The sequence below is a fragment of the Oncorhynchus nerka genome, linkage group LG1, assembly GCF_034236695.1.
Source record: "Oncorhynchus nerka isolate Pitt River linkage group LG1, Oner_Uvic_2.0, whole genome shotgun sequence".
Lineage (NCBI taxonomy): Eukaryota > Metazoa > Chordata > Actinopteri > Salmoniformes > Salmonidae > Oncorhynchus > Oncorhynchus nerka.
The window spans coordinates 20,731,038-20,743,516 of NC_088396.1; the positions used below are offsets into that span (position 1 = coordinate 20,731,038).

Below are 12,479 nucleotides of genomic sequence, written 5' to 3' on the forward strand. Positions count from 1 at the left end.
GTAACCTGCCGAAATCACCACACACATACCCTCGTATGCTGGCCCTCGCTTCATATTCGTCGCCAAACCCACTGGCTCCAGGTCATCTATAAGTCTTTGCTAGGTAAAGCCCCGCCCTTATCTCAGCTCACTGGTCACCATAGCAGCACCCACCTGTAGCACGCGATCCAGCAGGTATATTTCACTGGTCACCCCCAAAGCCAATTCCCCCTTTGGCCGCCTTTCCTTCCAGTTCTCTGCTGCCAATGACTGGAACAAACTGCAAAAATCACTGAAGCTGGAGACTAATGTCTCCCTCACTAACTTTAAGCATCAGCTGTCAGAACAGCTGACAGATCATTGCACCTGTACATAGCCCATCTGTAAATAGCCCATCCAAATAGCTCATCCCCATATTGTTATATATATATATATTTTGCTCCTTGTCACCCCAGTATCTCTACTTGCACATTCATCTTCTGCACATCTATCACTTCAGTGTTTAATTGCTAAATTGTCATTAATTCGCCACGGCCTATTTATTGCTTTACCTCCCTAATCTTACCTCATTTGCACACACTGTATATTGATTTTTTCTATTGTGTTATTGACTGTTCATTTGTTAATTCCATGTGTAACTTTGTGTTGTTGTTTGTGTCGCACTGCTTTGCTTTATCTTGGCCAGGTCGCAGTTGTATATGAGAACTTGTTCTCAACTGGCCTACCTGGTTAAATAAAGGTGAAATATATATATTTTTTAAATAGACTGTTCTCTCTGCTACCGCATGGCAAGCGGTACCGGAGCGCCAAATCTCTGTTCAAGAGGCTTCTAAAACAGCTTCTACCTGCAAGCCATAAGACTACTGAACATCTAATCAAATGGATACCCAGACTATTTGCATTGCATTGCATCCCCCCCCTTTTTACACTGCTGCTCCTATCTGTTATTATCTATACATAAGTCACTTTAATAACTCTACTCACATGTATATATTACCTCAATTACCTCGACTAACCGGTGCCCCCGCGCATTGACTCTTTACCGGTAGCCCCTGTATATAGCCTCACTATTGTTATTTTACTGCTGTGCTGCCTTTTAATTATTTGTTACTTTTATTTATTTTATTTATTTTGTATTTTTCTTAAAACTGCATTGTTGGTTAAGGGCTTGTAAGTAAGCATTTCACTGTAAGGTCTACACCTGTTGTATTCGGCGCATGTGACAAATACAATTTGATTTGATTTCCCCCTTGCCCTGCCAGGTCAGTACAGATAAGGAGAGGACGAAACACAACAAGAGGCTATTTTCTTACATGGCCTTAATGCCTTCTTCAGACCCCTCTCTTGCTCTGCCACTCCCTCTCTATCGCTCTTTGCCTCTTCCTTCCTCCCTTCTATCTTCTAGCTCAGTGATATAAGGAAAGAACATGTCAAGAATAGTGTTATAAAACTGCACATTCTTCTCTCTGCACCATGGCGAAATATGTTGAAATTCAGGAAGTTAGCTGATTTCCAGACAAAAAAAGAGGCCGGTGCCCCGGGCCCCAAATGCGTTAGTCAGGCCCTGTGTTGAGGGGATCAGGTTAATCAGAGGTAATAGGCTGTGTGGCAGAGTTTGGCTGTGGAAGATTTGCATAATAGCAAGCCACATACAGGGATGAAGGGAAGCAGCAGGAGTTGGGAAGAAGAAATCATTGGCCGTGTTCCCTTAATCAGTCGTTGCATGCATCACCCAATGATTGCATGCCATGTCATTGACTGTGCGGTTGCGCACCAGATTGCTATACCATATGATGTGGTTTGCTGATGCGTAAAATACCTATCCAGGCATTGTAAGATATGGCATGCATCAGCAACATCTGAGCAGGAGAACGCAAACCTTGTCTGTCCCACAGGTCAATCCTCCAGACCAGGCATTAACCCTCCATCAACAACCTTATTTAACCTGGCAGTGAACTCAGTGTTAAAAAAAAGTTAAAAAAGGGCAAAAAAATGGGAAATTGTATGTGTTTAGATATTTATATTTGCTGAGGAGTGGAACATCGCTCTTTGTTATACTTTATGTTATTTTTAGTACTACATTGATATTGATTACGATATTGTTGGGTTTAGCGCTTGCAAGTAAGGCATTTCACTGTACTTCTGTACATGACATTAACACTTGAAATTGAGTGTAATTACGGAGGTGAAAAGGAATTAAATCGTGAAGTTACATGATGAGACATCCCTGGATGCGTCCTGCTCTGTACTCCGTGTGTGTAAAGCAATGGAAGCTTTATCAAACACAAATAGATGTCTGCTAATGATCTGCTGCCATCTGTTGGGCAATCTAATTCACAGCAGAAAAAAAAACACGTGCCTACTGTTCCCATCAGCCCCACGGTATATTTCACCGGAAGAAATCGTCTGACTCTTCCTCTTTCCGTCATCGGGGTTTAGGTAGGGGAATGGCGATTTTATTCTCTTCACATAATCCGAGTTAAATCTGGTTTAAAATCCTATCATCCTTTCGAAAATGTAACCAGAACATATACAATAAACACTGCTAAGTATAGTCGTTGTATTATTTAAGCGACAAAATGTGATTATTGCGTTTTAATTCTTGGATGAGTGTTGTGTGTATGGGTGTGCAGTGACATGGCCTGTCGTTTTGGTGTACCTTACAGTAGTTGGTCACTAGCCGCTGGTAGCTCGATTTTCTGGTTCGGTGATTTGTTCAGACGTTCTGTATTTATCACGACCGTAGAGCCGCCGGGCAGTTGCTGTAGAATAGTTCACAATAGCTTTTACCCAACGTTTATGTGCATGGTTTCTAGTTGGATGAACTTGTATAGTGTAGTGAGTGTTGGCGTCTTAAGTTTTAGAGGTAGCTAACTAGTGTTTGGCATGCTAGGAAAATCCGCATGATGGCTGGCTAGCAACCATACACGCAAGTGTATTGTCCATTTATATTATATAACGTTTTCAGTTATCAATTCACCTTTCTTGCAGAACAGGATCCCTACTTGATTTCAGAGTTCGTTGGTTAACTAGCTAGGTAGATACTGTACATTTCTTCAGCTAACTGCGGCAAGTGGCAGGTATTTGTTGAGCAAATAAAAAGAATAGTAGCTACATAACGTTACACATTCATGAATGTGGCGTAACTTGCTATCACGTAGGCTATTGCTAGTATATCTGTTGAACTGTAGAAATCTCTACTTTTATCCTGGCTCTAACAGAATACTCTCAATTTTTCTTTCCAGTCACGATGGGACGTGTTATCAGGGGACAGAGAAAAGGTGCCGGCTCCGTGTTCAAAGCCCACGTGAAGCACAGAAAAGGTGCTGCTAAACTCAGACACATTGACTTCGCAGAACGTCATGGTTACATCAAGGGAATCGTGAAGGTAGCGCTCTCACAATAGCTTTTGCTGTTAAAATGTTTTCTACAAGGTCCAAAGTTGCGTTTGCCGTGCATTCTTTTAGGTAGTTTATTTTGTTTTAACATCCATCTGCTTTGGACCTGACCTTTGTCTCTCTCAGGACATTATCCATGACCCTGGCCGTGGTGCTCCCCTTGCCAAGGTGGCTTTCCGTGACCCCTACCGGTTCAAGAAGAGGACTGAGCTGTTCATTGCTGCTGAGGGCATCCACACTGGACAGTTCATCTACTGTGGCAAGAAAGGTAAGGAATGGAGATTGGCACGTACTTGGCAGCTTACGGGTTAACAACCCTGTGTCTAACACATTCTATGGTATGCTGGTTAGATGGCAGTTGTCATCTCTTAGGATCTAATCTCCAACTACAATGTGAATACCTGGTACCTTAATAAATGTTCCCTTCTCAGCTCAGCTGAACATTGGTAATGTTCTGCCTGTGGGCACCATGCCTGAGGGAACCATCATCTGCTGCCTGGAGGAGAAACCTGGCGACAGGGGCAAGCTGGCCAGGGCGTCTGGGAACTACGCCACAGTCATCTCCCACAACCCAGAGACCAAGAAGTCCAGAGTCAAGCTTCCCTCTGGCTCCAAGAAGGTCATTGCTTCTGCTAACAGAGCTGTCGTTGGTAAGAACACAAAATATGACATGTTTGCTGATGCTTTCTGATTTAATAGGGAGAGGTGGATGCATGACCTACATTTTGATCTTTGACCACAAACCTTTGCCAGTGATTCAAACACACGAGCTGACATGGTACAAATCTGTCGTTCTGCCCCTGAACAGGCAGTTAACCCACTGTTCTTAACTGACTTGCCTAGTAAAATGATCATTTCTCATTAACTGGATCCAATGTCAAGTTAACGACCTTCTCTTGGATCGTTGAAGTGTAAGGAATCTGCTCTGATTTCCAGCTGCACTGTATGCAGTATTTTGGATCGATTTGGTGACTGGTCGTTTGTAGGCAGATGGTTAAGCTAGAGACCAGAAACTTAAGCGGCTACAATTCTGATTTGCTGTTAAGAATACAGGTCATCGCACGTGACATGGTTGCTTTCAGAGCATATTGCCTGGGTAGGAAATCCTGTCCAATGCTTAATGGTTCTCTCTCCTCTGGGCTTCAGGTGTGGTTGCCGGAGGTGGACGTATTGACAAGCCCATCCTGAAGGCCGGTCGTGCCTACCACAAGTACAAGGCCAAGAGGAACTCCTGGCCACGTGTCCGTGGTGTGGCCATGAATGTAAGTGGACATGAAATCTTCTGCATATTTATTTTTGGGTAGGTTCAGGCATTTTCATCCATCCCTATGTTTAAGAATCTTATGTTCTACCTCAATCTCTGGAAAAAATAATTATCTCCTCTGCACCTGATGTTTGGAAATGGCCCTTTGCTAACATGTTTCTAACTTCTTTCTAGCCTGTTGAACATCCCTTCGGTGGTGGTAACCACCAGCATATTGGAAAACCCTCAACTATCAGGAGGGATGCACCCGCTGGTCGCAAGGTCGGTCTCATTGCTGCCCGTCGTACAGGCAGACTGCGTGGAACAAAGACGGTCACGGAGAAGGAGAACTAACTCCCTTTACAATAAAATGTTCCAAGGAAGCTGATCTATGACTCCTTTTGTAGCAATGGAGTTGGATACGAGGACAACTCTGTTTTTGGTAGCACTCATCTAGCAGTGAGGGTTACATTTTATAAAAGTGTAGTAGATTTGAGTGTGGTTGATGGGGCCAGATCACCATAATTCGTCTGCTTAATGGCATTTATCCAAAGCACACATTTTGCAAATTGTTTTTCCCAACAATGAATCAAGACATGGTTAAAATAAAGGGAGCTTAATCATGGTCCGATCTATTATGCTACATTTTATAAGCCCAATACATTGCAAAGCATGTAAGATCCTGCATGTAGGTATTGGCCATATCCTGAGCACCCAGAAAGTAATTTTTCAATGTGCATATATATACAAAAGACAGTCAAGATTCCATGTTCTTTATCTGCTAAGGGCAATGCTTTTTTTATTTTATATTTCTGTGCACAAAACCTCCTGAAAGTTCACATCGCGACTGTAGCTCCAGAATTCAACGTCACACCATGGCCAAAACAAAAGTCGGCAAACTGGGCGCAGAACTCTGTTCAGTCAAAATCTCCATTAAAAATAACACGGACAAATGTTCCTCAAATCAAATATTTTTTTTTGTGAAATACAACAAAATAAATTCTATAAAATAAGAGCAAAATATTTAAATATAATACGGTGTGCAGAATATTTTCATTTGCAGGAGTATTTGGTATTTGACAAATCCAAAAAATACACGGTTAAACTTACCAATTAAATACAGTATTTACTGATGTTTACGTTTAGCTCAAGTTGCAACATGACTAACCAGCCGATATCTTCTAACCCTACTGTGTTCCCATTCTCCCTGGAGGGAGAGGTCTCCGATGCTGCCGCCCGGTGAGCTCCATGAAAGAATGGTAGCGGTCGTCTAAGACTAGGCTCTACCAAAAAGATACAGAAGCAAACCACAGTCTAGTACACATCAGGTAGCCTGGCAGAGCAAATCTGTTGCATATGTTTTTAATTTTCTCAATTCCTATAGATAAACTAAACTGACCGCCGAATGTGAAGTTGGAGGATTTTAACAATGAGCAATTGAAAAGCCACTTATTCTTACATTGGTTCAACAAGGGGTAGATGAGCATTAAAAAAGCCTAAAGGAAGTGTCCTCTAGGATTAAGGACGTCAGTTGGGATGACATTTCCCCTTGCGCTACGCTATTCTGGTGAGAAGCCATGCTAAATGTTACAGCATATTATCTATAGCTTCTGAAAGGATTGGATTACCAGAACAAAAATAAAAGGCAATGAGAGTGCCAGAACAATTTTGCATCACTTTTTCACATCAACCAAAACACAGTAAAAGTTCACCCAACCATTTCATGTCTCACACTAAAACCCCAGCACGTGAGTTGATTTGGCATGGGTCAAGAGGTTGTCAAGGAGCTTAATATGTGTCCTCCTAAAGGTGAATGACCAGTAACTGATGTCAGACCAAATCGCACTGCTGCGCATGGGTGATAAAACAAAAAGGAGTTCTCTTAAGCGTTTTATTTTTTTTGTTATCTCCCAACAGCAAACCTGACAGAGTTACGCTATTGCGGGGGATTAATTTTTTGAACAGTCAAAACATGAACATATTATGTACACCTTTCCGTCATGTAGACAAGCGCATCAGCATCGTCAGGCCTGGGTCATTATGTTTATTACCCCACTGCTATTGACAGCAGCCAGGCCCCAGTCTGCAGGGCATAAGAACCCAGGGGAGAGCACCCCCCCCCCAGACAGGCAGCACAGGAGCAGGCTGGAGGGGGAGAAACTCACAGTAGGGGCCTGGAGAGGAGCTGTGAAGCCTGGCCCTGCCCTGCCGTGCCCTTGAGGCCCCCGATCAGGAGCTCAGTCGGTCGACGAGAGGAAAGAGAGCAGAACGATGGAGGCACAGCAGAGGAGAGGGCCAGTGTTACTCCTTAGGCGGAGCAGGGGCCAAGGAGGTGGTGGAGGGGACCTCCTCAGTGCTCTCCCAGTTGTCTTGTGCTTGTGGGCCTGTGCCGGGCGCAGGGCCTGGGGCAGAGGAAGGGACAGGGCGCTGGGGGTTGTTCATGTGCTGGGCAGCTGGGCCTGTGTACGGCAGCCCGTGGGGGTGGTTGTTCTGCTGGGGAATGAGAAAACAATCCGTTTTTTGTTAAACTACTGATATGCGGTGGAACTTGACACAAAATGTCTGCCATTGGTTCTTCAATTGTTGAGAAGTCTCTGTTTACATGGCTCCTTAAAAGTCTAAATATCATGCTGCTTTTACAATATAGTGGGTGTGTACCTGCTGAAACTGTGTCGTAGTCCCCGGAGACGAATGAGGGTAGAGGGAGATGTCATCTGGAGGGGAGGTGTCCTGATCTTCCGGGGCTTCCTGGTCATCGGGCTCCTGGGAAATTAAGTCAAAGAATAGTTTTATTCCCAATGCATTTTTCTACCTAACACCAACATTCACACACAGCTCAAGTCTATGGACCCAATAGCAGACCAAAGAGTCTGTTAATATGCCTTTGCACTGGATGGGAACGTTGTCCTACTTTAGCCTATTTTAACTGAATGAGATGAAAGCGAGGCACATGCTGTGTAGGAGAGTGTGACAGCCTTGGATGTAATAATATCAACTGACAGAGGTATAAATAGAAAAGAGACTTTGTTATGTGAGTGGGTGTTATTCTCCGCTAGCGAGCTTCTCCACGGTGTGGTGGGAGACATGCTTTTAACGAGCTCATGTTTCCATAGAACACCAACGGGACTGGGGCCAGAGCTGTTCTTATAATGTTGATATGGGCTAATTTGAAGGGTCTAATACTAGATGCGAATGCACTGGATCCGAGAAAAACTGAAGGATTTAAACACTGCTTTCAGTTTGTTCAATCCATGATAGTTCTGTGGCGGTTAGGCCAGTGTTATCTTTAGACTAGCATCTTTGTGCTTGCATCAACTGGCCCTGTGTCTATCATGATTGGGTCTGCTTATAAAGACAGACTGACACACTACAACATGTGACCAGACAAACCAGGGATAGAGAACAGCTACCCCTAAGTGGGGTAGAGGTAGGTTGATGATATAACAAACTTATTGTACTGGAAATGTGCCTGAAAACATGCACTCAATACTACTACAGACCCCTATTGTAATCCTACAATAACGTGTGGGTAAAGTAGGTGCTGCCTATCGTCAATTAAACTTGTGCTCCAAAGACATGCTTTTTCTAAACTAGTGATTCCATCTGTCCAGATTTATTATAAAATTGGACATGCATATAGATGGGTTACAATTCTAACTGTATGCAAGGCAAAGTTTCCGATAAAAACAATCAACATGCGCCTCCCGAGTGGCGCAGTGGTCTAAGGCACTGCAATGCTAGCTGTGCCACTAGAGATTCTGGGTTAGAGTCCAGGCTCTGTCGCAGCCAGCCGCGCCTGGGAGACCCATGGGGCGGCGCACAATTGGCCCAGTGTCGTCCGGGTTAGGGGAGGGTTTGGCCGGCAGGGATGTCCTTGTCCCATCGCGCACTAGCGACTCCTGTGGCGGGCCGGGCACAGTGCATGCTGACATGGTTGCCAGGTGTACGGTGTTTCCTCCGACACGTTGGTGCGGCTGGCTTAAGGTTAAGTGGGCATTGTGTCAAGAAGCAGTTGAGTTGTGTTTCAGAGGACGCACGGCTCTCGACCTTCGCCTCTCCCAAGTCCGTACGGGAGTTGCAGTGATGAGACAAGACTAACTACCAATTGGATAAAACGAAATTGGGGAGAAAAAGGCGTTTAAAAAATATATATATATATTTTTTTAAATACAATCAACATTAAGACGTGAACTGTTCAATGAGTCCTGTTGATTAGGGATATATTAACACATGCCATTACATGGCTGATGCACAAACCACAGGTTGCCCCTATGTAGACCTAGTCTCAACACAAAAACAACATCACTTGAACACACAGTAAGTACACTACATGACAACAACACTAGGCTAGCACCTCATCATCCACTATAGCCAAGGCTAAGAGTTTTCGATCAGTTGTGTCATATGGCCAGTGAGTTTGCTTTGGGGAGGAGGAACAAACGGTATCGATTGGATTAACAGTGTTACGTTGAGATGGAGAACCAATAAAACGTAAGTGAAGCCAGGAAGTCAGTGCTGTTTTAGGTAACCAATGGGACACTGCTACCGGACTGGAAAGAGGAAACGTTTGCTCTCTGTTTGCTGCTCATAGTTGGTGATGGTTCAACATTAGAATTCACCTGTTGGAGTTTGGCTCTATTAATTCTCTACTAGGATACATTTATCTCCAGTCTCTGCCTACGAACCTTGAGTTGGCTGCATTGTCAGTTACTGGATACTCAGAAAGGATTTTTTGGTTGAATCATTTGAACCATCACTACATTTCAAAATCACTTTTGGGAGCAGCACGCAAACAGCCGAGCAGACATCTTGTCACTGCCATCTGTTATTGTCCTGCTCCAATACTCCAGACTGTGTGTGTGTTGTTACTGCCCAGGCTACTCTCCTCGTGTCACTGTGCTAGTGGACAGCAGTAACATCGCCCTGTATGGAACATCTAGAGAGAAGTCAGAGTGGAGGAGGAGAAGGGTGGCTGTGGCAGTTATATATGAGGGCTTACAGTGTGCTGCTGTCCTGTCCCTTCCCCTGGCAAAAGCTGCTGTGGCGAGGACGATTTCCGCATGGCAGCATCTTCTTCAGACACCGCCTCACCGTGCTTCGTTAAGTGACACTAGTTTGAAATAGCATAATTGATATCATTACATAATATATACAAGTGTCAATAAACAATGCTTTCAAGTGGATTTCTTCGTTTAAAAAAAAAAGTTTTAAAGTAGCATATCATTTCATTTCTATCATATCGCTATTTATGATAAGGATCAATTAGGCTGAACATAATGTACACCGATCTTCAGCAAATACAACTTTGTAACACAAATAAGGGAAATGATAGAAAAAAAGTATTGTAATAATGTTAGCTTACAATATACTATGGGCGTATAAACTGGAAATAAAATGTGTCAAAAACTCAAAGCCCTTACCTATAGTAAAAACATGTATAAATTCTGAAGATTACAAAAATACTTCATAATTTCCCAGCATATTACAGTTTACAGTTTCCAAAATAACCTTTGCGCTAACTTGGAACTCTCAACTGTAGCTTTAAAAACATTCAGTTCCAGTAACACTTGAAAATACTTGAGACAGAGAAGAGTAAAAAAACAGATGGTTAGCGTCAACATGTTAACAATACATCACAAAGAAAATGGTATAGTTTATGTATTGCTGCATATTGAGGTCCCACATAATCAACACTGCTCTGTTTTACAAATTCATTAACACTATTATTATAACAGGCAAGCTCCGCGTCTCCACATTACATCATTTGAACTCTGTAGGTCAAAATGATGCATCCTTCAAAAAGACACCACTTTTTTGGAAGGACTTTCCAATACGGACCTTTCTCTACTTCAACTACTACCATTTCGGCCATGCATCCATGTTAGATACTACTGTATTACCTTTGTGTTGTGTGTGTGTGTGTGTGTGCATCATTTGGTGTGAGTCTTACCTCCTCAGGGCAGAGTTCACAGGCCTTGGCCAGGGTCATGCGTGCGGAGTGCGAGCGCTCCAGGAAGTATCCGTTGGAGGTCTCGTTGCTCTGGACTGGGGGAGACCAGTTGTTGTAGGTGTACTGAGGGTTCCCTGTGTAGGGCCTCCTTTCCAGCTCGTCACCGAGCCACTCCACTGCCCACGTCCACTTACGCTTCAGGTCCCCGTTACTCTGCAGGACAGAGAAACACATACTATTACTAAGAGTGCTTATGAATTACCTTTTTCCTTCCGTTGCAATTCTGAATCCTGAAAATATGATTTCATTTTTAAAAAATAAAATAAAAAGATCAATGAAGGGCTATTTACAGAATAAAATGACTCCTAGATTCAGACTAGAGATGGGCATTTGACATTCAATAAATTAATTAAGCCCTAATCTATGGGCAGGGGCGCAGCCATGGGTGGGTCTTGTTGGGCACAGGCCCACCCCACTGGGGAGCCTGGCCCAGCCACTGGGGAGCCAGGTCCAGCCAAACAAAATGAGATTTCCCCACAAAGGGCTTTATTACAGACAGAAACACTCCTCAGTTTCTGGGCTCCCGAGTGACACAGTGGTCTAAAACACTGCATCACAGTGCAAGAGGCATCACTGCAGTCCCTGGTTCGAATCCAGGCTGCATCACATCCGGCTGTGATTGGGAGTCCCATAGGGCGATTGGCCCAGCGTCGTCCGGGTTTGGCCGGAGTAGGCCATCATTGTAAATAAGAATTTGTTCTTAAATGACTTGCCTAGTTAAATAAAGGATACATTTATTTATTTACAAAAACTCATCAGCTGTCCGGGTGGCTGGTCTCAGACGATCCAGTAGCTGAAATAGCTGGATGTGGAGGTCCAGGGCTGGCGTGGTTACACGTGGTCTGAGGTTCTGAGGCCGGTTGGACGTACTGTCAAATTCTCTAAAATGACGTTGGAGGCGGCTTATGGTAGAGAAATATAAATTATTTTCTCTGGCAACAGCTCTGATGGGCATTCCTGTAGCCAGCATGCCAATTGCACCCTCCCTCAAAACTTGAGATATCTGTGGCATTGTGTTGTGTGACAAAACTGCACATTTTAGAGTGGCCTTTTATTGTACCCCAGCACAAGGTGCACCTGTGTATTGAGCATGCTGTTTAATCAGCTTCTTCATAATCCATCCACCTGACAGGATTGGTATATCTTGGCAAAGGAGAAATGCTCACTAACAAGGATGTAAAGACATTTGTGAGAAATAAGCTTTTTGTGTGTATGGAACATTTCTGGGATATTTTACTTCAGCTCATGAAACCAACACTTCACATGTTGCGTTCATATTTTTGTTTAGTATAGAACAACAAGGCCTGTATTTTTAGAATACATGTCCCGCAATAAAAAAAAAATGAATTTAAATATATCACATTTATCTATAAGCCTATGCCAACAATGCCTAATTTGTCTAACCATTACAGATAAATCATAATTGCTCAATTGCCCCATATATACACAGTGTACAAAACAATATAAACTTTCCATGACATGGACTGTCCAGGTGAACCCAGGGGAAAGCCACGAGCACACCTTTTAAAACCACTTCAATCAATGATGGGGGGAGGAGACAGGTTGAAGAAGGCTTTTTAAGCCTCGAGACAATTGAGACGTGGATTGTGTATGTGTGCCATTCAGAGGGTGAATGGACAAGACAAAATATTTAAGTGCTTTTGAACAGGGTATTGTAGTACTTGCCAGGTGCACCGGTTTCAGTGTGTCAAGAACTGCACCGCTGCTGGGTTTTTCACGCTCAACAGTTTCCTGTGTGTATTAATAATGTTCCACCCAAAGGACATCCAGCAAACTTGACAACTGTGGGAAGCACTGGAGTCAACATGGGCCAGCATCCCTATGGAAT

At 43.5% G+C, this 12,479-nt stretch overlaps 2 protein-coding genes across 9 annotated transcripts in view; one reads left to right on the forward strand and one right to left on the reverse strand.

Moving 5' to 3' along the window:
* The window catches only part of rpl8 (ribosomal protein L8), a 217,323-nt gene extending 212,320 nt beyond the window's left edge, over positions 1-5,003 (forward strand). The window contains exons 1-6 of one of the 2 annotated variants that reach the window (XM_029641919.2): positions 2,340-2,418; positions 3,225-3,367; positions 3,504-3,645; positions 3,809-4,027; positions 4,524-4,639; positions 4,816-5,003. In XM_029641919.2, coding sequence (XP_029497779.1) covers positions 3,230-3,367; positions 3,504-3,645; positions 3,809-4,027; positions 4,524-4,639; positions 4,816-4,974 — 774 coding nt within the window. In that variant the 5' untranslated portion in view covers positions 2,340-2,418; positions 3,225-3,229 and the 3' untranslated portion in view covers positions 4,975-5,003. Of the gene's footprint in view, positions 1-2,339; positions 2,419-3,224; positions 3,368-3,503; positions 3,646-3,808; positions 4,028-4,523; positions 4,640-4,815 lie in introns of those variants that run through there. The other variant, XM_065015050.1, reaches the window with a different exon arrangement.
* A 387-nt stretch (positions 5,004-5,390) lies between these two features.
* Positions 5,391-12,479, reverse strand: part of LOC115114054 (probable ubiquitin carboxyl-terminal hydrolase FAF-X) — an 87,376-nt gene continuing 80,287 nt past the window's right edge. For 4 of the 7 annotated variants that reach the window (XM_065014112.1, XM_065014039.1, XM_065014013.1 and 1 more), the window contains 4 exons: positions 10,571-10,783; positions 9,620-9,730; positions 7,279-7,383; positions 5,391-7,113 (listed from right to left, as the gene is read on the reverse strand). In XM_065014112.1, coding sequence (XP_064870184.1) covers positions 6,922-7,113; positions 7,279-7,383; positions 9,620-9,730; positions 10,571-10,783 — 621 coding nt within the window. In that variant the 3' untranslated portion in view covers positions 5,391-6,921. The remainder of the gene's footprint in view (positions 7,114-7,278; positions 7,384-9,619; positions 9,731-10,570; positions 10,784-12,479) is intronic. The other 3 variants (XM_065014077.1, XM_065013989.1, XM_065014145.1) reach the window with 2 other exon arrangements.